We start from the raw sequence: 27802 nt of genomic DNA, 5'->3' as shown, positions 1-27802 counted from the left end.
GCTGTTCCCTAAAACTGATGTCACTGTGTGTCCAAATCACGCTGAGGCAAAATGGATTCTTCACAGTCCATTTAGTAGTGGGCACCCCAACCATACTGGACACAGGGCTTAAATGGACTGACTGAGCATTAAAATAAACATTTTAAGTGCACATTTGGCTGTTTTGCTCAAATATCTGCCAAAACTTCCCTGGCATGTCAGGATTATTCCCACTCAAATATGTAAGGTAGCTGTAACAAAGTGCTTGTGAGCGATGTGAAAATGAACATTGGTTTGTATGGTTTCGCTCATGCAGTTGAATCACTGTGAGATGTAAAAAAGGGAGACACTTCTATCATGTTTGGAGATCTACACAGTTTTGTAGCTTTTATAGACTTTGTGAATAATTGCCTCTGCTCCTCTGCATCTCATTACTTCAGACTGAAGGAAATGTGCAATTTAAAAATAAGCAAATTGAGTCAGTTTGTTTGAGAGGCTCAGAATTATTCATCAGTATAAAAACAACGTACAGATGAGACGATTCATGTGAGCGAATGAGTCACTGCTTGTTAAACTTCCTTCAGTTCAAACTAATTCAACAAACTTTCTAATGCATGATTTGTACTGTCTTTCCCTCACACAATTAATATTTTAACATAAAAAATGTGGAATCTTCTTACATTTTCTCTGTGCAAGAACCAGGAAGCAGATCACTAGTTTTCTGTATTAACCGACTGAATTTTATGTGCAGTTTAGTGCAGGGTGTCAAGCTCATTTCAGTTCAGGGGCCACATTAAGCCAAATTTGATCTGAAGTGAGCCGGACCAGTGAAATAATAACATAATAATATATAAATAATGTCAACTTCAAACTTTCCTCTATGTTTTAGAGCGAAAAAAGTCAAATTATGGGATGAAAATGTTTACATCTACCAACTATCTTTTGAAACAATGTGAATAACATGAAGAAACTGAAATTTCTTAAGTGCAATTTTAACAATATTATGTCTCAGTTTATCATTTACATATTGATTCAGAACTCTGCAGCTAGGTTATTAACCAAAACCAAGAAGAGAGAGCACATTACTCCAGTGTTGGTTTCCCTGCACTGGCTACCGGTAACCTACAGAATTGATTTTAAGATACTACTCCTCACGTATAAAGCTCTAAATGGAACCGGACCAAGTTACATTGCAAACTCACTGATCAATTATGTACAAACTAGAACACTGAGGTCATCAAACGCAGGTTTACTAGCGACTCCCAGAAATATTACAAAGAAAATGGGGGATGCAGCCTTTACTAACTAAGCGCCAAAGTTATGGAATACAATTCCAAAAGACATTAGAGAAGCCAGTTCACTGAATATATTTAAAACCAAATTAAAAACATTTTTATTCTCATTAGCCTTTGAAAGGAGATAAAAATGGGGTCACAATTCAGGAACCAGGAATGTGCGGTTTTTCCTTTTTATTTTATTTTATTGTATTTCTGTTTTTATTTTTTTTATTTTACTGTATTTCAAATTTCATCTTATTTCTTGCACTTCAAAAATTCTATGTATAATCAAATATTTTAATGTGCGCTGCTTTTATTTTTATTTTATTGTATTTCTCACATTTCATCTTATTTCTTGCACTTCAAAAATTCTATGCATAATCAAATATTTTAATGTGCGCTGTTTTTATATTTATTTTTATTTTATTGTATTTCTAATCAAATCTAAATGTATTTTAATATTGTATTTTTTTCAATCAATGTGAAGCACTTTGGGCTACAATTTCTATATGAAAGGTGCTATACAAATAAAGTTTATTATTATTATTATATTTAAATTACAACTTACAGATCACAGTGGATTAAGAAATACACAAAACCTTTAATAACAGGCAGAATATTGGTAAACTTGCACTTCAGATATTTCAAAATGTTAATATTTGTCCAGGTTATCAGGTTATTTGCGGGGGTTTTTGTGAAATGATAGTTTGTTTTAGTGTAAATACAGTAAAATGACATGAAAATGTTTAGGTCAGATGTAGGTAGGATGCAAAGGTTATTATGATAGTATTTTACTGATCCGACCCACTTGAAATTAAATTGGTCTGTATGTGAAACCTGAATTAAAATGATTAATATATTCAGTGTAATTTTTGCATTTCACAAATTCATCCCATGGGCCAGACTGGACCCTTTGGTGGACTGGATTTTGCCCCCGGTCCGCATGTTTGAGACCTGTGGTTTAGTGAATCAAACATTTTCTCATGGCTTTACTGTTGCTTGAGAGTCTTACACACGCCTGAATTAAAGAAGTTCTAAATTACTATGGTCTTTAAACAAGAAACTGTGACATTGGAGCTTTACATTGAAAAGTTTCTCAATGACTGTGAATGAGGTGAATAATTATAACATACTTTCCTGTTCTAATGCACTCAGTTGCCAAGGACTAGTAATGCAGCAGTATATTAATTGAATTCCCTTATGCACATTTTTATATTCAGTTATGCCTACTTTAACCACCGAAAATAGCAGTTTTTTTTTAATTCAAACTGAAAAAATATTGCTTGTGTGATGTGATTTGACTTGTTTGAGCTCAGTGGTGGAATGCTAGTAAGTACTTTAAAGGGGTCATATTTTGCTAAACCCACTTTTATTACCTCCACCAAGGAGGTTATGTTTTTGCCAGGGTTTGTTTGTTTGTTTGTTTGTTTGTTTGTTTGTTTATTAGCAAGATAACTCAAAAAGTTATTGACGGATTTTCATGAAATTTTCAGGAAATGTTGATACTGGCACAGGGAACAAATGATTAAATTTTGGTGGTGATCGGAGGACAGATCTGCCTTGGCGGAGGTTTGCACTCGTGCTTTTCTAGTTAGTCTTTGGCGCATGTATTTGTGCATTTGTGGAACCCTCCAGGTGCTGCAAAGCTATCTTTATATTCATTCTGGCAAAAATCGAATGGATTTCTACAACCCTTTTTAAATTCCTGCTTAATTTGTTACGTTTTATAACTAGTTACATCATAGCATTTACACACATAAGGTCAAGACTTCCGATGAACATGTCTCTGAGTACGACATAATTGTTTATCAGCAGCAGCAGTTGTATTAAAAACTGAAAATATGTCCAAACTTCAAGCCGATTACCTAAAATGCCCAGTTGCTGGTTGTATTAACTTGAAATACAGTGCTACAAATGATTGTTTTGACTCTGACAATCCAAGTTGCTGTGAAGATAAAAGTTTAAATGTTTTAAGATTTATGTGTTGAGATGAAATCCTCAGCCTTCTGATGATAACAATGAATTGTAAGCTTGCTTTTATTTATGTATGTATTTTGTAACTGTATTTCTATTTTAATGCACCCCAGGAAGAATGGCAACCACTATGGTGGAAGCTAATGGGGCTCCGTATAAACAATAAACAGTAAACACAAGAGGCTGAACAGGACAGAGCAGCATGGAGGGGGTGGGGTGTGAAGTAGCTCATTTGCATTTAAAGGGCCAGCGCTCCAAACGACCTTTCTTATGTCATTACTCAGAAATAGGGTTGAATATGGGCCTGTGGAGTTTAATTAATGAAGAATTCAGACCCAAACATAGCATTTACACTTTATGTAGACCACAGGGAAATGTTTCAAAATTCATTTAAAAAAGCAAAATATCACTCCTTTAAGATAAACATTTGAACTATTCCTCCAGTACTTATAGGTGACACTTAAAACGTCCAAACTAGGCTGTGACACAACAAGAAAATAATAAAAACCCTCTGGTTTTAAAATAAATCAGGCCAATTAAATCCTCTTTACAGACACTTCACAAACATGAACTCTCTGTAAACTTTCCTACCTGATATGAAATGTCACAGATTTGAGATAAACATTTATTTACTAGCTGTGTGATTTCTTGCGGGACAGTTATTAGTGTGTTTATTTGTCGATGGTGTGTTAGAGCTTTAGAAGCCAAAAAAATATCCTCGTCTGATCCGCATCTGATCAAAACACAGAATGTGACACGGCTCCACATTCACACTCATACACAGTGTGGATTAGTTAGCTGTGTTCATCTATGTTTAGCTGCTGGAGCTGCCTAGCTGTCCCAAAGCTGTCACCATATTACAAGCTACTGCTGTGAGCTCTCCTCCACACACACACACATGCACACACACATACATGCACACACACACACACATGCATATACACACACACACACACACACACACACACACACATGAATACAGGTAACAGTAAGGCTTTGTAAGGAGTTTGAATGACTGCTATAAAGTTACCCAGAAATACACTTTCTCACACACACACACAAACACATACACACACACTCTCTAGTTTTTTCCCTATTCTAATTGCTGCAATGTGACACTGCTTCCCACATCATGAAAAGAAAGAGGGATATACTTACAGAGAGAAAGGAAGGGGTGAAGTACCAGGTGGTGACGATAGACAGAGGAGGGAGGGAATCTGCATTTGACCTACATCTGCACAAATGTTTGGAAGTTTTCAGTGCATCCGTCCATTAATCTGTCTGTCCGTCCATACTGAAGCAAAGCTAAACATATTATATCTTTAACCCATAAAGACCCAGAGTTACTTTTGTGTCAGTTCCCAAATGATTTTTTCTCTCTGTTTAACCCTTCTTAGTGAATTACTGTATTTTGCATTTGTCGCTGTAAATAATGTATTTTCTTATATTTTATTTCCTATATTTTGTTTAGGTATTCATGAAAACTCAGAGTAAATTCAGTGTTATTCTATCGAAACAGAGAAAATAGAAGAAAAAGTCAGTTTTTCATCAAATGTATCAATAACTGAATGCAAAAATGAGTATTTCCACCATTTGTCATTGATTCAACTCCATGGGTTTTACTGGTGAATCAATGTTGTAGAAGATGACGGTGTTTCCACGGTAACTACAGAGCCTCTGAACATCCAAATGGGTCAAATCTGATGACCATGAAAAGATGACAAACTGTATTTAACACCAGTTATTTACATGTATTGAGAGGATAAATGGATCAACAGGTATTAAACATTTTATATTCGTAGATGCTGTTGGTTGGAAGTGGTTGTTTGGGTCTTCATGGGTTAAATATGTCGTACTGTTGAAGTCAGCATCTGTTTTTTTAAGAGAAACACATATCAGCCAGTATCAGTATCACCATATAGGATGTCATTTTACTGATGACAGTGACCAAAATGTATCTACTGTATGGTTTTGTCATAGATTTGTATAGATATGCCAATTCAAAGATAATGCCTTAAAGGACTGAATTACTTTAAAACACTAAAATTAGCTTTAGTCGTACTTCTGTTCTCAAATATTTAAATAAATTACCTAAAAGCATCATGAGCTTGTTGAAAATAAAAAAGATCTGAGGTGTATTGGATTGTAGAGATGTGAACTGAATTTATTTATAAAGACAGTCTGGGGGATTTGTGACCACTAGAGGGAGTAGTGAGTCATTCTGGAGAACTACAAAGATACAACTTGAAAGTGACAAAGTGATAAAAGCTACAAGCATCACTACTGGACACAGCTCTAATTTAAAACAATAACGTTTGATGCTAAAATCACATATTTCCCTATTGTTTTATATATTTAATGAAGATTTCTTTGTTTCCCTGACATAAAAAGAAGGTTAAAAAAAACCACAAAAGCGAAATAGATAAAAATTAAATATTATCAGTGTTAATTTTCATCCAAATCCACCTATAAAAACATGTCCAGTTACGGTACAACCTTTATAAACCTATTAACTTATTCTAATTGTTATCAGAAACAGGTGTAAATATCATTATACACTCACCTTGCTAGTATCAGGTGTACCTAATAAAGTGGCCAGTGAGTGTTTACGCTGCTGCTATAGCCCAACTGCTTCAAGAATCAACGCGTTGTGCATTCAGAGATGCTGTTCTTCATACCTCGGCTGTAATCAGTAGATATTCGGGCATTCTCCTCTGACCTCTGGCATCAACAACACTCAGAGATCTGCTGTTTACTGGATATTTGGTCTTTTTCAAATCAATCAAAATCTCAATAGATCAGCAGTTTGTGAAATACTCAACAACTGTGCTGCATTCAAAGTCACATAAATCACTTTTCTGCCTCATTCTGATGCTCGGTATGAACCATGTCTATATGCCTAAATGTTCTAAATTGCTCTCATGTGATTGGTCTGTTAGATGTTTGTGCTACCCTGCAACTGAACACTTGTACCTAATAAAGTGGCCAGTGTGTGTATGTTACTTGGAAAAATAAAAGTATTAAAAATGAATTACTGACCAAAATCCTGATGAAATATTTCTATATAAAGGGTCCCGTTTTTATGTAAATATATAAAGACTCTTGCTTCAGGTCTGTCATAATTTAAGAATTCATCCTCCTTTCCTTCCTGTTCTTCTTCTCCTTCTTTTTTTGTTATATTTCAAGTAGATTAGATGTGTTATAAAGTATATTTCTGGGTGAAACTAGTTCTGGATTGCAAAATAAAGGATCGGAAAATAAAAAGTACAAGTGCAGTATATTTATTTAACATTAAACAGCGAAGTGAAACAATACATTTTGGGGGAAATTTGGAAGAGATTAATGAAATGTGCATTGAGTTACAGTCTTCAGAATTAATGTAGTAGGATAGAAATAGATTTTGATGGAATGAATGAATGAATTAATCAATCAATCACTCAATGAATCAATGAACGGTGGCTTAATTTGTATCTTTATGCTTTTTTTCTCAGGTTTTTCAGATCGCTTATGTGATACTAAAGGCAGCCAACTCACCTCGTCCTGGTAAGAGTTCTAATATTTTTTATTTGCACAACCAAACAATGATTCCATACACCTGCTTTGTGCATCAAAACACCTGTAGAATCTTGGTCTACACGTATCAATATAAGGTAAATGTGACTAAGATCCTGCAAATGAATGAATAAATCCAAACTTGTCATTAGTAGTGTGAACTCCTCACCTTTTGCAGCTTTGTTCTGCATTGTTTTTTGTGTTAAAAGTCGAATATTTTTTGTATAATAGCATATGTAGAATATAAGATCAACTAGAGGTAATTTCTGGTTAATAAAATAAAGACTCAGGCTTAAAATAGGTGTGAATTTACCATCTTAGTGACAGAACAGAACATGTTTAATGAAAAACTGTGAAGCCCGCTTAAATTTAGAAGGGTGAATTTCAAAGTCAAACATTTAATTGAAATTACATTACATTACTTTTGGAGCTGTAAAATGAATTAATTCTAGGGTGTTTTTGTCTTCTATCCTGAGGCTAAAATCACCTGAAAGTCCACATTTTAAAGGTGAAATTTTATAAGTGTTCTTCACAGGGGTTCCTGACCTCAAACCCTCTAGGGGGTTCACAGCTTTATTACCGTTTTCATCCCTGCTTTATCCCTGCTTGTACATTCATGACTTGTGTGACTTATGTTAGAACCATCAGGAGTGGATTCACATGAGTAGTCTTTAATAATTATAAAAAGTTGAGATACATTTGGATTGAAACCTGGGTTATAAAATAAACAACAGTGATAAAGTACAAACTAAATGTAAAATTAATCACAACAAAACAGATTTATTTACTACTTTGAATGTTGTGATCAACCTTATGAACTGACGGTGAAATGAAGTTGATCTGCAGAAAAATCAGGCTACATAAAAACATTTTTGATTCATTAATGGCCACATTTTGCAATTCTAAGCCTCTTTTTTACATTCTAATTGCAACTGTTTCCACTTTCAGCTCCTTTGCCTAAAGGTACTTCTATATCAGCTGATGTTTTAATTGCAAAAAGTATTAGCGTTTGATAAAACTGTCATAGCTTGACAGCCAATCTAATTTTCTTATTCGTTTTTTCATTAACTAGAATTCCCTTTACTCTCCATTCAATCATTTCAGAAGGTGGAATATAATAGTGTGCTTCAAGTTATTGCAAGATGTGGGAAATTGAAGGTTTAGTCAATTTTCTATGTATTTTAAGTAGGATGACCTAAACATTAGCTTGGACGTGCATGATTTTTTTTTATTGATCTTTTTTCCTTGTCTTTATATCACAGATTTCATCATTATTTTCCTCACCAATATTTATGTCCTCAGGTAACTGGGTCTTAGAGCGATCAATCGATGGTGTGACCTTTGACCCCTGGCAGTACTACGCCATTACAGATACAGAGTGCCTGACACGCTTCAACATTAATCCACGCACAGGACCGCCATCTTACACCAGAGATGATGAAGTGATCTGCACATCCTTCTATTCAAAGATTCACCCTCTGGAGAACGGAGAGGTAACACATTCAAGTATTTACTTGCTGTGTTTATGCACCATAATCTCTCAGCTGCTTTTGATTATTATAAGTAGCAGTGTTTGGCTGTTAAGTAAGGCTGTTTTAAATTTGGCTGGACCAGTTTGGTTCATTTAGACCTAGATCTGGGGACTGGATTGACTTGTACATACAGTATAACATGCTTTATCAGAGCAGATACTGCATGTGAAGAACAGGTTTAAGGCTTTGTAATGATGTGCACTTATAGTCCATAGATTTACAGGGTAGGGAAGCAAAATTTACAATATTTTGAGGCAGGGATTGAAAGACAGTGTATGACCAATTAGTTTATTGAAAGTCATGAGAATTTATTTGCCACAAGAAAATGTACATAATAGAAAATGTTTTTATTCTATGTGTCCTTCTTTCTCAATAACTGCCTTCACACGCTTCCTGAAACTTTCGCAAGTGTTCCTCAAATATTCGGGTGACAACTTCTCCCATTCTTCTTTAATAGTATCTTCCAGACTTTCTCGTAATAGTTTTGCTCATAGTCATTCTCTTCTTTCCATTATAAACAGTCTTTATGGACACTCCAACTATTTTTGAAATGTCTTTTGGTGTGACGAGTGCATTCAGCAAATCACACACTCTTTGACGTTTGCTTTCCTGATTACTCATATGGGCAAAAGTTTCTGAAAAGATATGGATAATAGTGTTAGGTATGATTATGACATCAATATATGTTTGGTTTCAAAACAATTGACGTAGTGCCTGCTGAGAAAAAACAACTAAATGTTCATTGTAAATTTTGCTTCCCCACCCTGTAAATGGCTTCTACAGTTAAGTTAATTGGTTTGATTAAATGTAACGACTTTTTTTTTCATTATGACAAGTTCTGGCCTACATCAGCAACCTATTCTTATAGCATTGCTGCACTAAATTGGTCAGTGTATCTTTTGGTAATTGGATTTTCTTTTCAGAAACAAAAGAAAAACTAGTGGTTAATTTGATTTTCGTTTTAAAATAGAAGAATTAAAATTGAATTTCAAGGCGCTTTTCTTTTTCAGTGTCAAAACAGTTAAACCAAATTTTAAAAAACGGATTGATTCGTTTTCTCTTTCTAAGAACAAAAAAGAAAGTTACTACCTGACAGAAATGGAAAAACTGGCCTGTTTTTTTTCTTCTGTTTTTTTTATTTTTATGAGACCAGATGTTGTCATTTTCAAGGAAAGAGTGTAAATGTGTCGGTCACAAAGATTCTTACGAAAGATGGGTTTGTACGAATCTTCCAGTTTGTACAAAATCTGGAGTTCGTAGGCATTCGTAGAGGGAGTATGTCTACGATGTCCAGATTTCGTACGATGACAACATGAATATTATAATTGTAGGTTGACTCATAAATAGACAAACAGATTAACTCAATGGCCACATGAATGACATATTCCATATTCCAGTAGAGGGAGGATGAAGATGCTTACGTTGCATGTTGTGTCTGTATACTAGAAGGTAAAAGTGCAGAAAAAGGCAGAATTTCAGAATTAAAAACACATTTCATGCTGCTAAACTCCCTGCTTCTTCTTATTATTTGATTTTAATGGCAGTTGTAAAACCAGCTTTGAGGTATATTACTGCCACCAAGTGGACTGGAATCACTGCAGTCTCATTATGTTTCACTCAGGAAGCTCTGCTGAGTCAAATGCAGGCGCTACTGGCTACACTGGTTCAATCCAGGGCTTGACTTCTCAGACTGGTGAGCAGTTTTTATAGTGGGCTAACCCTAGTTATGAATGATTCAGGATATTTGAGTTGTTGTTTCTACAGGGTGTCCCATAAGTCTCCATACATAGGAAAAATAAACGTTTGACATAAACCATTTTTATTTATATAATATGCTCTATATGACTGCCATTTTGTCGGGAACACATTTCAATGCGTGCCTGCTGAAGAACTATAAAGAAGAAATATAAAGAAATACATGTTAGAACCATATATGTATGGAATGTATTATGTCTCCTATGTATGGAGACTTATGGGACACCCTGTATATAGTAATATACCACAATCGAATGAGTAAGTACAAATGACAGCATAGAAACACAACATGGATAAAAAAGTGGAAAGTTGAAAAGTGAAGCCAGTGCAAAAAGTGTCAAAAACTGCAGTACCTTGACTGTCCACTGGGGTCAGGCTTCAGACTTTACAGCTTAGACATAGGCATTAAATTCTGTTCTAAGTAGCCTTAAAAAGTCTTAAATATAAGTTATAGAAACATGTAGAAACCCTGGATTATTACACTGTTGGTTGATGTTATTTTGTTTTAATTAAATTCAGTTTCATCCCTCTCTGTTCTCTATCTCTACCCAATTGTTGCAGTAAAACCATCTTTATATACAGTTTATGTTTTGGAATGTTGCTCTTTTTTGACAGCTACAGGAAGAGTGGAATAAAAGTCCTTACACTAATCACGTATAAAGACGCGCGGATTCTTTTCATGATGTCATATAGGTGGCATTTTATTTGGTTAGACAAACAGATGTAGATTGCGGCAAAAGGACATTTTAGATAGATCTGTCCCTTACTGTTGTGTGACTAACTACTGTGGAAGTCCCGCTGGCAGATGTCCTCATGGTTTGGTAAATATCCTGTGAGCTGGAATAAATATTAGATTAACCTTTACCTAAATGTTTAATGTCAGATGCAGTTAAAAGTTTTCTTTTCAGGAGAGACCACTGCCAACAAATCAACTTCAATGGAGTTTCAGCTCAGCCACCTGCACAGACATGCCTTGTTTTGGTACATTACTTATTAGGGATGGAAAAATAATCAGATATATTAACCGGTTCACCATTTTGGCCGAGTGCAATATTCATTTTGAAAGGAGCAGAAATTTTCAATAAAAGGTGAAATGTGTCACAGCATTACTATTATAAATGAAGCGTTGTGGTGCTGCAGGGATCATATTATATCCTGAGGTAAGGGAACATGGTTGTTTGGTACTTTCCATTTTTGTTCCAAAGAAAATCAAACATAAATTACTAGTTACCCATTGTATTGCCTTCTTAATAATTGCAATTTGATTTTTTCCTTGTTGCTTAGTCTAAAATATTTCGCTATATTTCACTATATTTTTCCAATATTAATCTGAAAAAAGTGGAGGCTTTCCATTAAAAATGTGCTCATCTGTTACAACCTGGAAGTCCCTCATTAGTACCAGTGATCTATTTATCTGTTTCATTATGTTGTTTCTTATGTTAACTGATCCTCATTGAAACATGTAGGTGACAGTATTTCACCTTAAACCATAAAGACCCAGTGTTACTTTTGTGGTAGTCCCCAAATGTTTTTTTTTTCCTTTATTTTTAACTTTTCTTCAGTGATTTATCACCATTTATTCTAATATTATGGTCAGTATTTTGCATTCTTAAGTGAAAATCAGGTCTTTTCCTACATTTAATTTACTGATCATGATTGATGTCCATAAAAGCTCAAATTAACCCTTTCATGCATAGTGGTCACTACAGTGGATACTTATTCTACAGCTGTTCTTTTGTATATTCATGGATTTTATTGTTTTAGTTTCATATCAGCCAACACAGTGGATCATCCCATATACTGACATTCATGCCATTACTGTAACTTTACTGTTCTTGATAAACCTCATTTTCACTAACATGTTTTAGTGTAAATTAATTGCTTGTTATTATTATTAGACTGTATTTAACAGGTTTTTTTTTTTAACTAAAAGTTGTTTTTTTTTGCGTATTATCTCCATAAAGTGATTAATAACTAGTATTAGTGTATGTTAAAATGTGACATCCGAAAACATCAGATTAGCACCATTTAAAAAAAAAAAATTGTTCATAGTTTTCACACAGTATGACAGTAAATACATGTTTATTTGCTTCAAAAATTAAACATGTGGTGTCCAGCTGAGTGGACATTTTTGCAACTCCATGAAAAATAGGTTCATAACAAAATGTTCAGTTGCATTGTTTTTTTCATGCCTAAAGAGGAATAAAAACACTTAGGAAAAAACACATCTTGATTAGGTTCTCATAATTCATGCATGAAAGGGTTAAAGTGGAGGGTTATTATATCAAAAACAGAGAAAACGGAGGAAAAAGTGACTTTTCTGGCAAAATATATCATTAACTGTACATAAAAACAAGTGTGTTTGTCCACTGTCATTGACCAAACTCCACTGGTTCTGCTGGTGGATCAGTGTTGTAGAAGATGACCATGTTTCCACATTCACTGTGGAGCCTCTGAACATTCAAATGGATCATATCTGATAACCATGAAAAGATAACAAACTGCATTTTACACCAATTATTTCCATGTATTGATAGGTTGAATGGATCGACAGGTATTTAACTTTTTATATCAGTAAATAATTTTGGTTGCTGGTGTATGTTTGGGTCTTTATGGGTTAAAGCTGATGTCACCCACTGTAAAACGGAAAATAGAACCAGCACAACATCATTGACTCGTTCAGCTCATGCTAGGTTAACAAAAACAGAACGATTCTTCTTCATGTGTGATTATAAACAAATGATAAATGTATATATTGTATAAGATTTCTAAATGTACAGACTGGACTTTTAATATTTGAATCGCTCAGAATAGTTTATGCAAGTGCACACACATTGCAAATGCAACACAGCAGTATGCACACAACTGTTTACTGTTGTGTTGCTTTGATCAGTTGTGTGTGTGATTTCACCCTGAAAGAACAGAGGGGCTAGTCTGCTATAACTGACATTAATGAAGAGGAAGAGAACGGCAAACGCACAGTGAATACACACACTCTTCACACATGTACATCTACTACGCAGGTCTCTAATTCTTGATGCCTAAATTTGTGTATGGATACACATGACCGCGTTTGTGTGTGTTTGCACATGCACGTGTGTGCGGTTTTGTGTGTTTGTACGGTGTGTGTCTGCGTCCTGCGGGGGAGCGCTCGAGGGGGTGCGAGCTGGGAGATGTCAAGAGCTGCAAGTAACGACGGAGGTGTCTGAATATGTGTGTGTGTGTGTGTGTGTGTGTGTGTGGTTGACAGCTCCCCAGCCGTCTGATCACAGTGAAACCATAATGAGTCGTAGGCGATGTGTCAGAGCATCGCACACACATTCACAATGTCACCCCACCACTCATCTTACACACACATATACACGCACACATGTACACAACCGTCTCCTTCGTTCCTTCCAAGTGTGGAGCTTACACCCATCAAGTGTTCCCCCTTGACACACGCGCATGCACACACACACGCACACACACACACACACACACACACACACACACACATACATGCACACACATGCACGCGCACACACACACACACACACACACACACACACACGCTCAGCCCACTCTGTAAGACTTTTTTGCAGATGCCAAATGTTGCTTTTGGCCACATTAGTGAGACAGACAGATGGACAGTCAGACAGGCAGGCAGACACAGCCTTGCACTTCTTATTATGTGGCTTCTCGGTGGTTATTGGCGATACAGAAAAGAAATCTATAATCTCTGTCCTCCTACATAGATTTAAAAGTAAACCGAGGCAGTACACAGAACACTGCGTCATAATGCTGAAAATGATTTATCAGCGGGCCAGTTTCCTCTTTGGTGTTCTAATACAAAACAAAGGTCTCTGTTTGAGGCCCTTTCAGGTTTTTAGAGTGGGGATGTATGAGGTACTTATCCCCACTCAGTGTATTACCTACAGTAGATGATGGTCAGCACGCCCCCAGTTTGGAAAACCAGACAGGAGTACTGGCACAGAAGCTGTGGACGGGGGCAGCAGCAAAATGTGCTTTAGCCTCCTAAAAAAAGACCTTGCTATCAGACAGCCTTTTCCAGTGTGGGACTGAAGCCTTGAATCATTCTTCAAAGCTGCCACATGCATTTGACAAACAGTAATTTTACCTTTCACATTGTGAGAGTTACTGGTCTAACACTGCCTGCATCGAGTCTGTATTTTTGTATACTTTTTTACATCTGTTGTGCAATGAAAACTGTTACACAGATACTTTGCACAGAGAGTTTGCTGCATTAAAGCTCCAGGAAGTGAAATCAGGAACTTCTTCTCAATTCCTCCTCAGCTCCTCAATGCTTGATTGAAACCTGGAAATCGATCTTGGTGCAACATCTTGGAGGATGTCAAAATTCCCTTAAATGCACATCAAGGAAGCTGGACAGAGGAGTACACATTAGAGGTGTGAGAGGTGTGGTGCATGTCTGATTTATACAAACCACAGCAGGAGCAGGACTTTACAAATGAACATTTTTGTCAACCTGAAGTCATATAAATTTTTTTTAAATGATCATGTCCAATCTGGAGGGTCATGGTGGCACAGTGGTTAGCACTTTCACCAGCAAGAATATCCTGGTTTGACTACAGCACAAACCAGTGTGGACATTTGTGTGTGGAGTTTGCATGTTCACCCTCTGTCAGCATGGGTTCTTTTGGGTACTCTGGCTTCCTCTAGCATCCAAAGACATGCACCTTGTGGGGCGACAAGGTGCCATAGTGGTGAACACCTATGCAACGTGCATGGACCACGTAAGATGAGTGATCCAGATGCCTTTGAATCAGGGGTTCCGCGTGTGGACCATGGCTGATGCCTTTCATTGAATTACATTGGTATGACTTCTGTGGGCCCATCACGGAATTTTTGGCGATTCCATGATACCACCACAGATTTTGAGGTAGGGGTCCAGGGTCATTACATGGAATTCTGTGAGACCAGGTTGACCTACGCTAAAAAGGTTTCAGATTTGACTCTCAGTCAGACCAGATCCTTTCTATGTTGAGTTTACCTGTTTTCTTTGTGCTGCATGATTACCCAGGTAAATGTGAGTGCCCCTGGCCATGGTACTGATAAAGATCTGGACTTGGTCCTCAACTGCTTGCAATGGCAGCGTGTGTGTGTGTGTGTGTGTGTGTGTGTGTGTGTGCTAGTGCTAATGCTAATTCTACATACTGTGTGTATGTATTAGGGTGGATAAAATGCAGAAACCAAATTTTCCTATCGGGATAATAAAGCTAGTTAACCTTAAGCTTGACTATAGTAGGTTAGCTGGTCAATCTAAATCACAGATAGTTGTGAGTGTGAGAGTGAATGGTTGTTTGTCTACATACACTGCAAAAATCTCAATCTTACCAAGTGTTTTTTTCTCATTTCTAGTCAAAATATCTCTTCACACTTAAAATAAGACATAATCACCTGAAGAGTAAGTTGTAAGTAAGATATTAGAATTTATTTTGAGGCAATAGATCTTGAAAATCTTATTTCAAGAAATCTTACCAAGATAATTTTCACTTGTTCCATTGGCAGATTTTTAAACTTGAATTAAGCAAAAAAAAAAAAAAAAAAAAATCTTGAATCAAGCAAAAAAAAAAAAAAAAATCTGCTTATCACTTACTTTACTAAATGCCCCCATTAGAATTAATATGCATGAATTTAAAAGGGTGAAAAATTGCACATGTACTCTGGATCACAGTGAAAATCCCCCCTCTAAATAATGAAAGTATGTATTGCAAAGAAGTCTGTTGTGTTGTCCATTGTTATCCTCTTCCCCTGAACACTGACATTTTTGGCTCTGAAATATCTGTGTCACTTATGTTGATTAGTCTGACTTTTCCTTTGTGTTGCAAACTGTTAGAATGCGTTGAAATAGGTCATAGTGATCACAGGTTCTTCCCTGTTGACATAGGTGCGCCTCATTCACCTAATCAGTCATAGTGGAAACAGATGTGCATGATTAGCTCCTCCAGACAGTGAATGATGGAACAGGTCAAGTTAGTGAAGGAAGGATGGAAGCTTTCTGCTGGAATTCACAGTGAATCAAATATGGTGGCCAACGTAGACGTAAGTGTGTGTTAATGAATTGTTTTAGTCACGAGTAAAACAGGCTCTTTAACTCCTGTTCTGTTTGTTTTGTGGATTCTTTGTGGACTATATCAGTGTTCGTCACCCCTGCGTTTACCAGAAAAGATGGTACATGCCAGAGTGAGGCAGCTGAAGTCTAATCACTTGTCTGTATTTGTAGGAGAGCGCTATGGGTGGTGAACTGCTGTGAAGGGTTCTGTCTTTACATTTATTCTTCCCAGATATTTTGTTGAACTTTCCAAGCTTTGTTTTGACCTCTATTATAGTTGTGTTTTTCATTTATACTGTAATGCTGGTTTTTGTCCTTGTGTTCTTATACTTCCCTCTTATATAAGATGTTGTCGAGATGCTCCTCACAACGAATAGAGTAAACATTTTGAACCTGTTAGTAAAAACAGCTCCTCACACCACCGTGCCTTATGTAGATGTTTCAGTGTTTAGTTTTTGTAGGGACGACTTGATGTAAAGGTCTTACATTTGACACACACACATATGGCACTACTTGTAAAAAAGTAAAAAAAAAAAAAAAAAAAAAAAGTTGAATAAAATTATACTTCCACAGTTGGGGAAACTTACAGTGTTACAGCAGAAAGAGCAAGATGTTACAACAAATAATGTAATGTGCTCTGTACCTGTTTTGATTATATTCTAAAACTTCTATTTTTGTTGTTTAAGGACTTATTTTTCTCTTGATGTTCTTTTATGTATGTGCACATTCTTACACAAGCTTGCCTTACTTTATGGAGGTGTCAACATTTCTATGCAAATATACCATAAACAACACTTCCTCTTACAGTGAGGTTGTTGCTACTCATTTAGTTTATATTTGTCCATTTGTTTTCTCTCCAGTAAAGATAATCCCACGCTTCCTGCTTCTGTGAGAAACTAAAAGTGCCTTCAATGTTTGTCCCAGCGTTTTGTCTTGTTCTAACTTCTGCCGTCACTGTTAATCTGTCTGTCCTCTATAGATCCACACCTCATTGATCAACGGTCGTCCCAGTGCGGATGACCCCTCCCCAACCCTGCTGAACTTCACCTCGGCACGTTACATCAGGTTGGTGCTCCAGCGAATCAGGACACTGAATGCTGACCTCATGACTCTGACACTGCGTGACCCCAGAGATATCGATCCCATCGTGACGAGACGGGTGAGGCTGAGCGCATTTTGCTCTTTATTTATTTATTTATTTTTTTTACTCCTCTGTTCTGCACCTTGTGTTAACATAAGTGTATTCATAAAATGTGTTTAAAAACAACAGATGTTAAACAAAGAGCTGTACGGCAAACAACAGGAACGCACGACATTAAACAGCACCAGAGAGCACGGAGAAACAAGAGCTTAAAGAAACATGAAATCCTTATTTTAAATTCATATTTATTCAGTCCTAACAGTTATCTACAGAGAAGATTACAACACTGTCCCTGGAGCAGTTTTTTGGTGATGAACAATCTGAAGAAATAACAGAAAAAAACTCTGCTGTAAAATCTATAACACTTAGATTTGTTATGGTGAGATGCAGATTTTTGGAAGTGATCTACTTCAGAGATAACATGTGCTAAATCTTACTTTTCTTTTCTTAACTTCTATTTATTCAAGTTTTTTGACAACTTTACAAACAGTAAACAAACATAAAAAACAGTCGGTAAAAATACTGTGATGCTACAAGACTGGTTTCTGTAATATATGCTTGTGCAACATCGCTAGCACACTGAGGTAGTACATAATGTTTGCACAATAGCTCATATCGAATTGTAAAGTAAAACACTGAAGTATGTGAATTAAGAATGTTATTTCTTGACAAACAAAGTGAAAAGGAAGACAAGCAGAGAAAGCAAAACAAAAAGTGATAGATATCCATCATGTTATGTATTTAAGTCCAAATTATACTACACTCCCGAAAGTTCCAGTGGCTTCCTGGGGTGCTGATAAGCGGGGGGGGGGGGGGGGGGGGGGGGGGGCATATCAAATTCATGGGGCCTAATATTTGTGGGGGGGCCCATAGAGCAGTGGAGGGGGCGCAGTAGATATAGAAGTTGTGAAACTGTTGTATAAGATTCGTTGTATAAGAGAGGTGTAGAAGTTGGGAGGTGAATGTTGAACGTCTGTTGAGTTTCGTTTTCTTTTCCACGGTATCATAAGTGACGCTGTTTATGAACCGGGACCCCCACGTACATATCACCCCCACTGGTGCGACAGATTGCCAATTCCTGTAGGGTCCACAACGATTACACTGGGTTACAAAAAAATGTTTTTTGCAAGTTGTCTAGGTTTTTTCAACTGAATTAGGACCATTTTGCACCGCTAAATCCAAAAATGACATCTGTTTTTCTCAATCAGGTCAGGTTTTTTTGCTAATTTGATTTTGAAAAAATTGATCTTCTCACAAAATATAATAATTAATACCAAAATAAGATTGGTAAGCACACTTCATGAAACTTGTGACTTGATTCCTGTTAGGTACAATGGTGTATTCACCGCAGATGTAGCAGAATACATCAGGCTTATTTTTGCAAGATCTTCTAGTCGAAGCCATTTCATTCACCTGTAATATTAAAAAAAACAATCATAAATTGGCAAAAGTAAAATCTTCAGAACTCGTTTATTGCAAGAAATATGAAAGAATTTTGTATCATATGATGTGAAAATGCCCATAAATGTAAGCAAAAATGTTAAAAAGCCAATATGTAGCATAGTTCATAAAGCTGACCTGATTGAGCAAAATTAATGTGATTTTTGGATTCAGCACACCAAAATTATCCTAAATCAGCTCAAAAAACTTAATAAATTTGTTGTTGACCAGTGTTATGCTTTCATGGGGCGGCCCTGAATATAGTGTTCTAGTTTTACCAGTATCACAACTTCTGAGGTCAGTGATTTCCACATAGGACCCATTTTACCATTATGGCTTTCCTTGCTAGCATAAAAAATGACTAGGTCACATCCTCATTTTCTTTTCAAAAAGCAGGGACCTTACCCACCAGACATATCAGTGGGTTTTCTGGTACCTGTTGACCTATTGCTGTTCTAATACAGGGGTTGGACAAAATAATGGAAACACCTTAAAAAATCAACAAAATATAATTTAATATGGTGTAGGTCCGCCTTTTGCGGCAATTACAGCCTCAATTCTCCGAGGTATTGATTCATACAACTTGTGAATTGTTTCCAAAGGAATTTTAAGCCATTCTTCAGTTAGAATACCCTCCAACTCTTTTAGAGACGATGGCGGTGGAAATCGACGTCTTACTTGAATCTCTAAAACTGACCATAAATGCTCAATAATGTTGAGGTCTGGGGACTGTGCCGGCCATACGAGATGCTCAACTTCATTAGAATGTTCCTCATGCCATTCTTTAACAATTCTAGCTGTATGGATTGGGGCATTATCATCTTGAGGTGAAGGTGTTTCCATTATTTTGTCCAACCCCTGTACCTCTAGAACAGATCTTATATATTTTGATATATATTTGGAAGGAAATAGCACAAGTGCTGATGGCAGATGTTTACAAGACATATTATGAAGTATTACATGGCTCAGAGACGAACAATTCTTTTGACAGATACCCAGTTATTAGTTCATAGAATTTTACATTTTGACCCAATACTGCATCTTGAAAAGTATACCAGTGAGTAGCTTTGACTTTTTTTTTTTTTTTTTTTTTTTTTTTTTAAATTAATGACCTGAATTTAGCAAAGTTTCACTACATTGACTCTGGAATCATTTTACTTATAGACCCATATATTCCAAGAGTTTTTACACTTACTGATAAAACTAGTCCGCCACAGGAATGGACATCAAATGTACTTAGAAATGTGACAGATGAGTGATATTAAACCAGAAACTGGTCTCAGACTGCTTATTCAGGACACACCATATTGCTATTGCACATGTGACCAGATCATATGTGATACAGCTGTCATTTTTTTTAACTGATATGCTTTGGGACCCACATTTTCCCACAGTCATGAAGTCTGAACCACCTTTTATTTAATTCAAACCAGATAAATGTATTTTTTCAAAACAGATGCATGAAAAAATGTTGAGTGTCATGAGATCTATTAATAAAATTGCCACTGAATCATTCTGTTAACACACAAAATAAGTAAGGTTTACAGAAAAGCAAGGGTCTGTACCAAGTGCTTATTCCATAATAGAGAATATTCATACTGAGTTGTTATTCCACCCAATATTTCCATTTACATGTAGCTGTGCATTAAGTTAAATATAATGTACACCAAAGTAAAGTATAATGTGCACCAGTTATTATAAAATGCATGATGAACACTGAAGGGATGTATTTGACATTATGTGCTGGCTGAATATTTACTAAAGAAATCAATGATTTCCTAAAAAATGTTGGCTTTATAAAAATAATGAGAGCTATTTTTATTGCTTCCGCTAAATGAAAAAGTTGATCAGATGATTCCACCTGGATATAGCATAGCAACAGTGTAATATTCATAGCAACAGCTTCCATCTTTCATTCCTTCAACCACATTCTTTTTTTTTTTTTTGTGATTATCTTTTTACTATTTTTAGGCAGTATTATCTTATCAACATTTTACATTGTATATATAACTTCTATATATGTAAAGAAAAACAGACAAAACACAAAAACATACTCATACAGGGGAGCAATGACAGAAATAGCAAAAATAACCACACTATATAATGTATATTATTATGGATGGAGGCAGAAAAGGCAGGTTGAGATTACTGCACAAAATGAGAATTTTATTTTCCTCCAGCTGCAGCATCTTAAACTGACCACAATGAACATTTGAAAGCTAAACAGTACCACGGTGCTTCAATTTTAGCTTCAGAGTTTGTCATGTCTTTTATGTATTGTGATTGTATCTCTCACTTCACCATATATTTTGTATTAGTAAGTTTTTTTTTTTTGTTTTTTTTTTTTAATCAATTACTAGAAATTTCAGGCGACCCCATTTGAATTCCAGACAACCCCCACAATAAAGCTTGAAAATCTTATTTGAAGAAATCTTACCAAGATCCTTTTCACTTGTTCCATTGGCATAATTTTTTGCTTCTGCTTTTTTTTTTTTTGCTGAATTGTTAAGAGGCTGTGTGGCACAAATTCTGGTAAAATCCCCACATGAGTTGCATATTCTGAAAGTATGGTTGACACATTCAAATAATAAGGCTAAATAAAACCTGATCCCAAATGTCTTTATCAGAAACTGTTTTATTTGTAATGAGACCTAATTTAGAATATTAAATGTGTTTCATGACCTCATTTGGAATAATATCAGTGAGTTAGGGGTTTTGTTCTTATACTGCCACTTGGGTCTAATATGTTCTTTATGTGATGTTTTCTCTCTCTCCTCAGTACTACTATTCCATTAAGGACATCTCAGTGGGAGGAATGTGCATCTGTTACGGCCACGCCAAAGCCTGTCCTCTCAACAGGGAGACAAAGGTAAAAATCAGTGTTTGTCTCTCCCAGTCGAGCTAACCTAACACCACGGAGGTAATGGAGCCTCTACATACTTTTGAGCTGCAGCAAAGAGCAGCCTCGGGCACCAGCGTTTTATCCGCCGCCCTGTATCAAACTGTGTCTGGGTATGTGTGAGTCTGTGCTTGTCTGCAGGGGACACAGGTGACACAGAGAAGCCTCGTCTCCCATGTCACTTCAAACAGAAGTGTGTTTGATACCAGACACCTGATCTTCCTTTCCTTCCCTAACACACACACACAGAGCGTTGTGTCCTTAACACGTCCTGAGGCTGAATGGTGAAGGCTACCTCAGATGTGACACTCGTATCTGGTCCCTTGGTGATGATGTCATTGGCAATAAATGTTGTCAACGGTGTGTAAAGAGCCTCCCTTTCTACTGCTGCTCTACACGTCTCTAAAGGTCTTGGCAGAGTAGCACATATTTTAGTCAGAAAAAGTAAACTGACCACTGACCAGACATGAAACTAAAAAACAACAAATTCATCAAAGCATCTGAGTTGAAATTTAATCTGACATGCAAGTGTACAGTTTTAAGCCATGGTTTCAAGTTTTGTAAACATCACACCTATTTTTATCATCTTTGCTCAAGTGACGTATGTGATTAGTCTAAAGAGAAATGGGCAGTGTTATGCAAGTTAGTTCCAAACTGTAATGCATTACAGATTACTTGTTACTGTTATTTAAAAGTAATTCCTTACAGATAGATAGAGAGATAGATACTTTATTAATCCCGAGGGAAATTCAAGTATTCAGCAGCTTTGCATACAGCCCATGAAGACAAAAAGCAGACAGACCAAAACAGGTGGGTTAGTAGCCAGGTTGATATTAAGGTTAGTACAGGGTGGGGAGGCAAAATTTACAATATTTTGAGGCAGGGATTGAAAGACAGTGTATGACCAATTAGTTTATTGAAAGTCATGAGAATTTATTTGCCACAAGAAAATTTACATAATAGAAAATGTTTTTATTCTATGTGTCCTCCTTCTTTCTCAGTAACTGCCTTCACACACTTCCTGAAACTTGGGCAAGTGTTCCTCAAATATTCGGGTGACAACTTCTCCCATTCTTCTTTAATAGTATCTTCCAGACTTTCTCGTAATAGTTTTGCTCATAGTCATTCTCTTCTTTCCATTATAAACAGTCTTTATGGACACTCCAACTATTTTTGAAATCTCCTTTGGTGTGACGAGTGCATTCAGCAAATCACACACTCTTTGACGTTTGCTTTCCTGATTACTCATATGGGCAAAAGTTTCTGAAAAGGTATGGATAATAGTGTTAGGTATGATTATGACATCAATATATGTTTGGTTTCAAAACAATTGACATAGTGCCTGCTGAGAAAAAACAACTAGATGTTCAGTGTAAATTTTGCTTCCCCACCCTGTATATATACTCTAAAAAACTTGCTAAAGAACTTGCTCTAAAAAACTTCCTGTACAATACTGTAAACAAAGACTTCTAATTGTATTTACACATTTCAGGGCACAGTGATTTAAAGCGAAACAGTGAAAATATTACTGTCTCAGAATTGTAATGCATTACATGACTCATGTGTTACTTCTGAGTTACATACAGACTCTGGTCATAAATGGCCCCCAGAGTCAAATAATAACCCCCCCACCCCCAATACAAGAGATAGGAGAGCCTTGTGATGCATAAATTTGCGGCCCGAAGTACATGTGGACGGATAGCTCAGTAAGTAACGCTACGGTCTATGATGTTCAAAGGAATGCTTGGATTATTTTCAACATTTTACATGTTCAAATGGGGGTACAGCGCCGAGAACGCCGGGAGATAAGAATGAATAAAGTAAGTAGATAACAAATTCCAACTACTCATAGAAACTAGAGGTCGATTGATGTGGGATTTTTAGGGCTGATGCCAATACCGATACTGGAGGCCAAAAAAAAAAGCCGATATCTGATATATACCCCAGTGAGAGTCTTTGGGATGTGCTGGAGAAAACCTTACCCAGTGATCCTACTCTCTCATCATCAGTACAAGATGATGAGTGGAAAAAAAATGTTAGAACATTTATTGTGGCATTGCTTAAGCATTGCATGGTATAATGAAAACAAAGAAGTGTATTTATTTATTAAATTATCCTGTAACATGAGAGGCTTACAGACTTGAATGGATCTGTCTCCCCAAGTAATATGAAATGTTTTTTTTTTTTTTTCGTATTTACAGCAGAATATTAGAGCCAGTTAAGATTTTAAACAATGGACTGGGAGGAAGTTTTTGCGATTAAAGTTGTATCTCTGAGTTTTATTCCAAAACATTACCTCTTGCCTGTTGGTAATTACAGTAGTTTGATGGTATCTTTGGACAACATTGGGTATATTGTCAGACTGTGCTGAATATTTTGTGATGCATATACAGTTTAGGAAGCAGTTTTTATCTGTACGTTAGTCTTCATTTAGATTCTGTCAAACTGTAAGTATTCATGTAGTTATATAGTCCCTTTAACTGAGATTTTATTGTATATTGTTGCTCTCGGGCAGAAACTCATAAGTCCATTTTTGTTTTGGTTTTTTTGTCATAAAACAATTCTGTTGGTCAGTCTTCACGTTGGGCTGGTGGTTTTATAAATATTTAACCATTGAAAAAGGCTTGTGACTATATTTCTTAACTCAATTCATTTATTTAGGATATCCATATTTTTCCAGTTTCCTGAAAAACAACCGTTTTGGTCATAAGAGGTTTCCACCCAACAGTGACGATATCTAAACCTTGCCTTTCAGTATGATGACAGTGACTTGGTTAATGTACTGCGCTTTGCTTTACATCGTACTGTAAGTTTTCCCATCTATGATAATATGAGCTTCAGTATCAGTTTCGCTTTGTTTAGCTTTGATTTGTGGAGATTTTCTTTGGCTTCCTTTTCCCGGGAGACATTTAGCTACTTTAGTTTGGTGCAAGTTTATTCATCCATGCAGTTAATTCCTCGGCAGACTTTCAGAGAAGAAAAGGTGGAGACCTATGAGATGATTTGTTGATGATCATCTACAGAACATTTGTTCAGTTGCATGCTCAGCACAAAGGCAGCCCGGAGCAGTTGTAGCTCCGTGTCTCAGATAAAAGGGAAAAGTCCCTTGTGCCAGCAAAGCCAAACTTGGCTCTCGCTGTACTATTGTACTGCTCTCCTCTCAGTTAAAGCTGGCACCCTCTCCACATCAACCAATTTACAGAAAGTCCTAAATTGAATTACTGAACCTCAAAATGGGCAAATTTCCAGCTACATTCTGCTTTGACTGTGTTTAGTTTTGAATTTATTTCTCTCCCGGGAGACTCGTAGCGAGCCCATTTGCTACTGGCTGACAATCTGGAAAGTGAACCAAGTTCTTTCATTACATTTGGCTCTCCAGTGACTACAGCGATGTTTGATAGGCTTTCAATAGGTCATACACGCTGGCAATTACCTGTTTGTAGCAATCCATTTTCACATTCATGTGGATGTGCTGATGCTGCATGCACCCATCACCACAGTTCCAGCTCCTTTTGTTTTGTGCAGTCACTATGTATACACACAAATGAATAAATCCTGACACACATATTTTGAAGTTGTCACAGGTGCAGCCCTCCCTGATGAGTTCAAATGGTGCCCTTTAGTTCAGTCTTTATGTGCTCTTTAAAATAGATAGGTATTGTATTTTAGTTATGTGGAATCACATAGAGAGATTTCATACCCTGCACTTTTTCTTGTTCTCCAGGAAACAAGCAGGTGTTTCAGAGTGAGGTGCAAACTCAGATTGTATGTGAGCCTGATCTGAATTAGTGTCAGACAATATCCAGGATAACATTTTGAAATGTGGTTATTTTCCTCCCACAGGAACACGACACATTGTGGATAAAAAAGTGTCTGCATCGAGTCTAAATGCGGTTACGTCTTAGACTGTTGTTAAGCTGCTACCGAGGACTCATTTATTAAACATGGTTGTTCATGTCTGTATAATTGAGGAATCTGGGAAACTTGATGTGCGTTTTACTTTTTTACATGAACCCCATTGTGTGTCTTTTCGTGTGCAGAAGTTCAGCTGTGAATGTGAACACAACACATGCGGGGAGAGCTGTGATCATTGTTGCCCTGGTTACCACCAGCAGCCCTGGATGGCAGGAACCTTCCTCACTCGACACGTCTGTGAGAGTAAGAAAAACATTACACAACGTTAACATCCACACTTGCATTATAAACTCTCTACAAAATAACGCCTACACCTTATTGGAAACAAACAGCCACTTATTTGAAGATGCTCTTGAAGATGTTTGAAGGTCCTTCATGAGCCGTCAAATAACTTAAATTCCATTTTAGAAATACTTTGAAGTCACAAAGTCTTTAAGTTGGTCTTCTTTTGCTTTCGTCTCACTTATCCATCTTTTCATTTCTTTTTGTCAGACTGAGTGGAGCTTTTTTTTATTTATTACTTACAGCTACAAATAAACTTATCCTTGGAGGAATTCATTAAATACTTGCAGATACTGGTTGGTAAAATATAAATTAAGCTAGCTCAAAACTTTATTCCTACTTAAAACCTACTTCTGCACAAGACATGCCTTTATTTTTACATGCACTGCTTAAAGCTGCATATGACTTTCATCACCAATTTTTCATCGGATCTGTAAAACCTCAGTCATAGTTTAAGGATCACAAATCTGTTAGTCTTTCTGTGATTACGCACCTAAATCTCTTCCTTCATAGTGAACAATTTCGAATTGTACTCCACCTTAAACACCTTAAACGATCCATTTGTTTACAAACAGAGCCGATAGGTCATTTGAGAATTTTCGGAAATTTGTTACAACGTGCATTGTGGGAAACGGAGCTCCATGCAGCCGCCGTAGCAGCAACAACAAACATGTCAACCAAGCAAAAGCGGGTACATAGACAAACTTCCGAAAATGCCCAAGTGACCTACTGGGTCTTTTTGTAAACACATACAGTGTATATGGTGGAGTACACTTAAAAACTGTTCACCATGAGGGAAGAGATTTAGGTGAGTAATCACGGAAAGACTTACAGATACTTAGGTTATGACTCGGGTTTTACAGATTAGATGAAAAATTAGTGACAAAAGTCATTATGCAGCTTTAAACAAGAAAGTCTTGATTTTGAGCTTGATACTTTTTTTTTTTTTTGGAATGATCACATTTAAGTATATACTTGGAAACTGTGCTGATTGTTTTAATAGAATAGAACTTAAAATTGTCAATGTACATCATACATCTTGCAACATGGTCATACAAAAAGCATGCATATGAATTAGATGCATATAAGTTAGAGTACACACATAAATTAGAGCATCCAAATAAATTACATTGACTAAAAAAAGTGCTAAAACAAAAAAAGCAAGTAAAAAACAAATGCAAAACCGTACACACAATGAACACACACATTCTGCCAATAAAAACATTTAAAAAAATCAACATTGCACAACTCCAGTCTTTCCCAGTGTGAAGTCTTTTTTTATGTTGACACATATAGTCATATTTTAACAACATTAAGGACTTAAATTCCTTTGTGTTGTTATTGTCCTGTAATGCCTTCAGTTCAGAGACTGTGTCCAGGATAGGTCCTGAGTCTTGAGGTCTTCTGTGGCTACAGATGGTTTTTAGGAGATACATGATCATAATGCAGCAGATTACAATTTCCATCATCTATTGAACTGACCTATGAGGCGAGGCACCGAAATTTACGCACTTGCCGGCCAATCAGGATGGGCCTTTGATATAAGACTTTATAAAGCCATCAGAAGTCACCTCTGCATCCATTAACCTCAGCAGTGAAGAGGTTAGAGGCTGTCTACTGTCATCATAAAACTGTGGTTACAACGTGCAATCTCAGTTTTATTTCGCTGGGGTTACGCCTTCTAACAGGCTCTATGGTCTTACAGGCCTGATCAACGCCTCCTCTGCCTCGACACTGATAAATACCACCAAGGTTATGGGGCCGATCACAAAGAGACACCATGTTACAACTGTTAATTGATCACAGCAGGAAATGAAATGTGAAAAATGTTGTGTTTGGTGAGAACTGAACACATCTCTCTTACTGCAAATAATGGTGTGAGCACATATTCATTTTATGTTATCCCTACTGAAAACCATCTAAAACACTAAATTAAAGTTTTTTGGTCCAGGAGGTCTTTTTGTCTGTGATCATTATACA

At 36.5% G+C, this 27802-nt stretch overlaps 1 protein-coding gene across 7 annotated transcripts in view; it reads left to right on the top strand.

Moving 5' to 3' along the window:
• The window catches only part of lama2 (laminin, alpha 2), a 400339-nt gene that overhangs the window by 114951 nt on the left and 257586 nt on the right, over nt 1-27802 (top strand). For all 7 annotated transcript variants that reach the window (XM_030128899.1, XM_030128898.1, XM_030128896.1 and 4 more), the window contains exons 4-8: nt 6722-6773; nt 8085-8275; nt 17125-17304; nt 21506-21595; nt 25666-25783. In XM_030128899.1, coding sequence (XP_029984759.1) covers nt 6722-6773; nt 8085-8275; nt 17125-17304; nt 21506-21595; nt 25666-25783 — 631 coding nt within the window. The remainder of the gene's footprint in view (nt 1-6721; nt 6774-8084; nt 8276-17124; nt 17305-21505; nt 21596-25665; nt 25784-27802) is intronic.

Source organism: Sphaeramia orbicularis, chromosome 24, assembly GCF_902148855.1.
Source record: "Sphaeramia orbicularis chromosome 24, fSphaOr1.1, whole genome shotgun sequence".
NCBI lineage: Eukaryota > Metazoa > Chordata > Actinopteri > Kurtiformes > Apogonidae > Sphaeramia > Sphaeramia orbicularis.
Note: the sequence above shows the minus strand (reverse complement) of the source record. Positions and strands in the feature narration are given on the sequence as shown.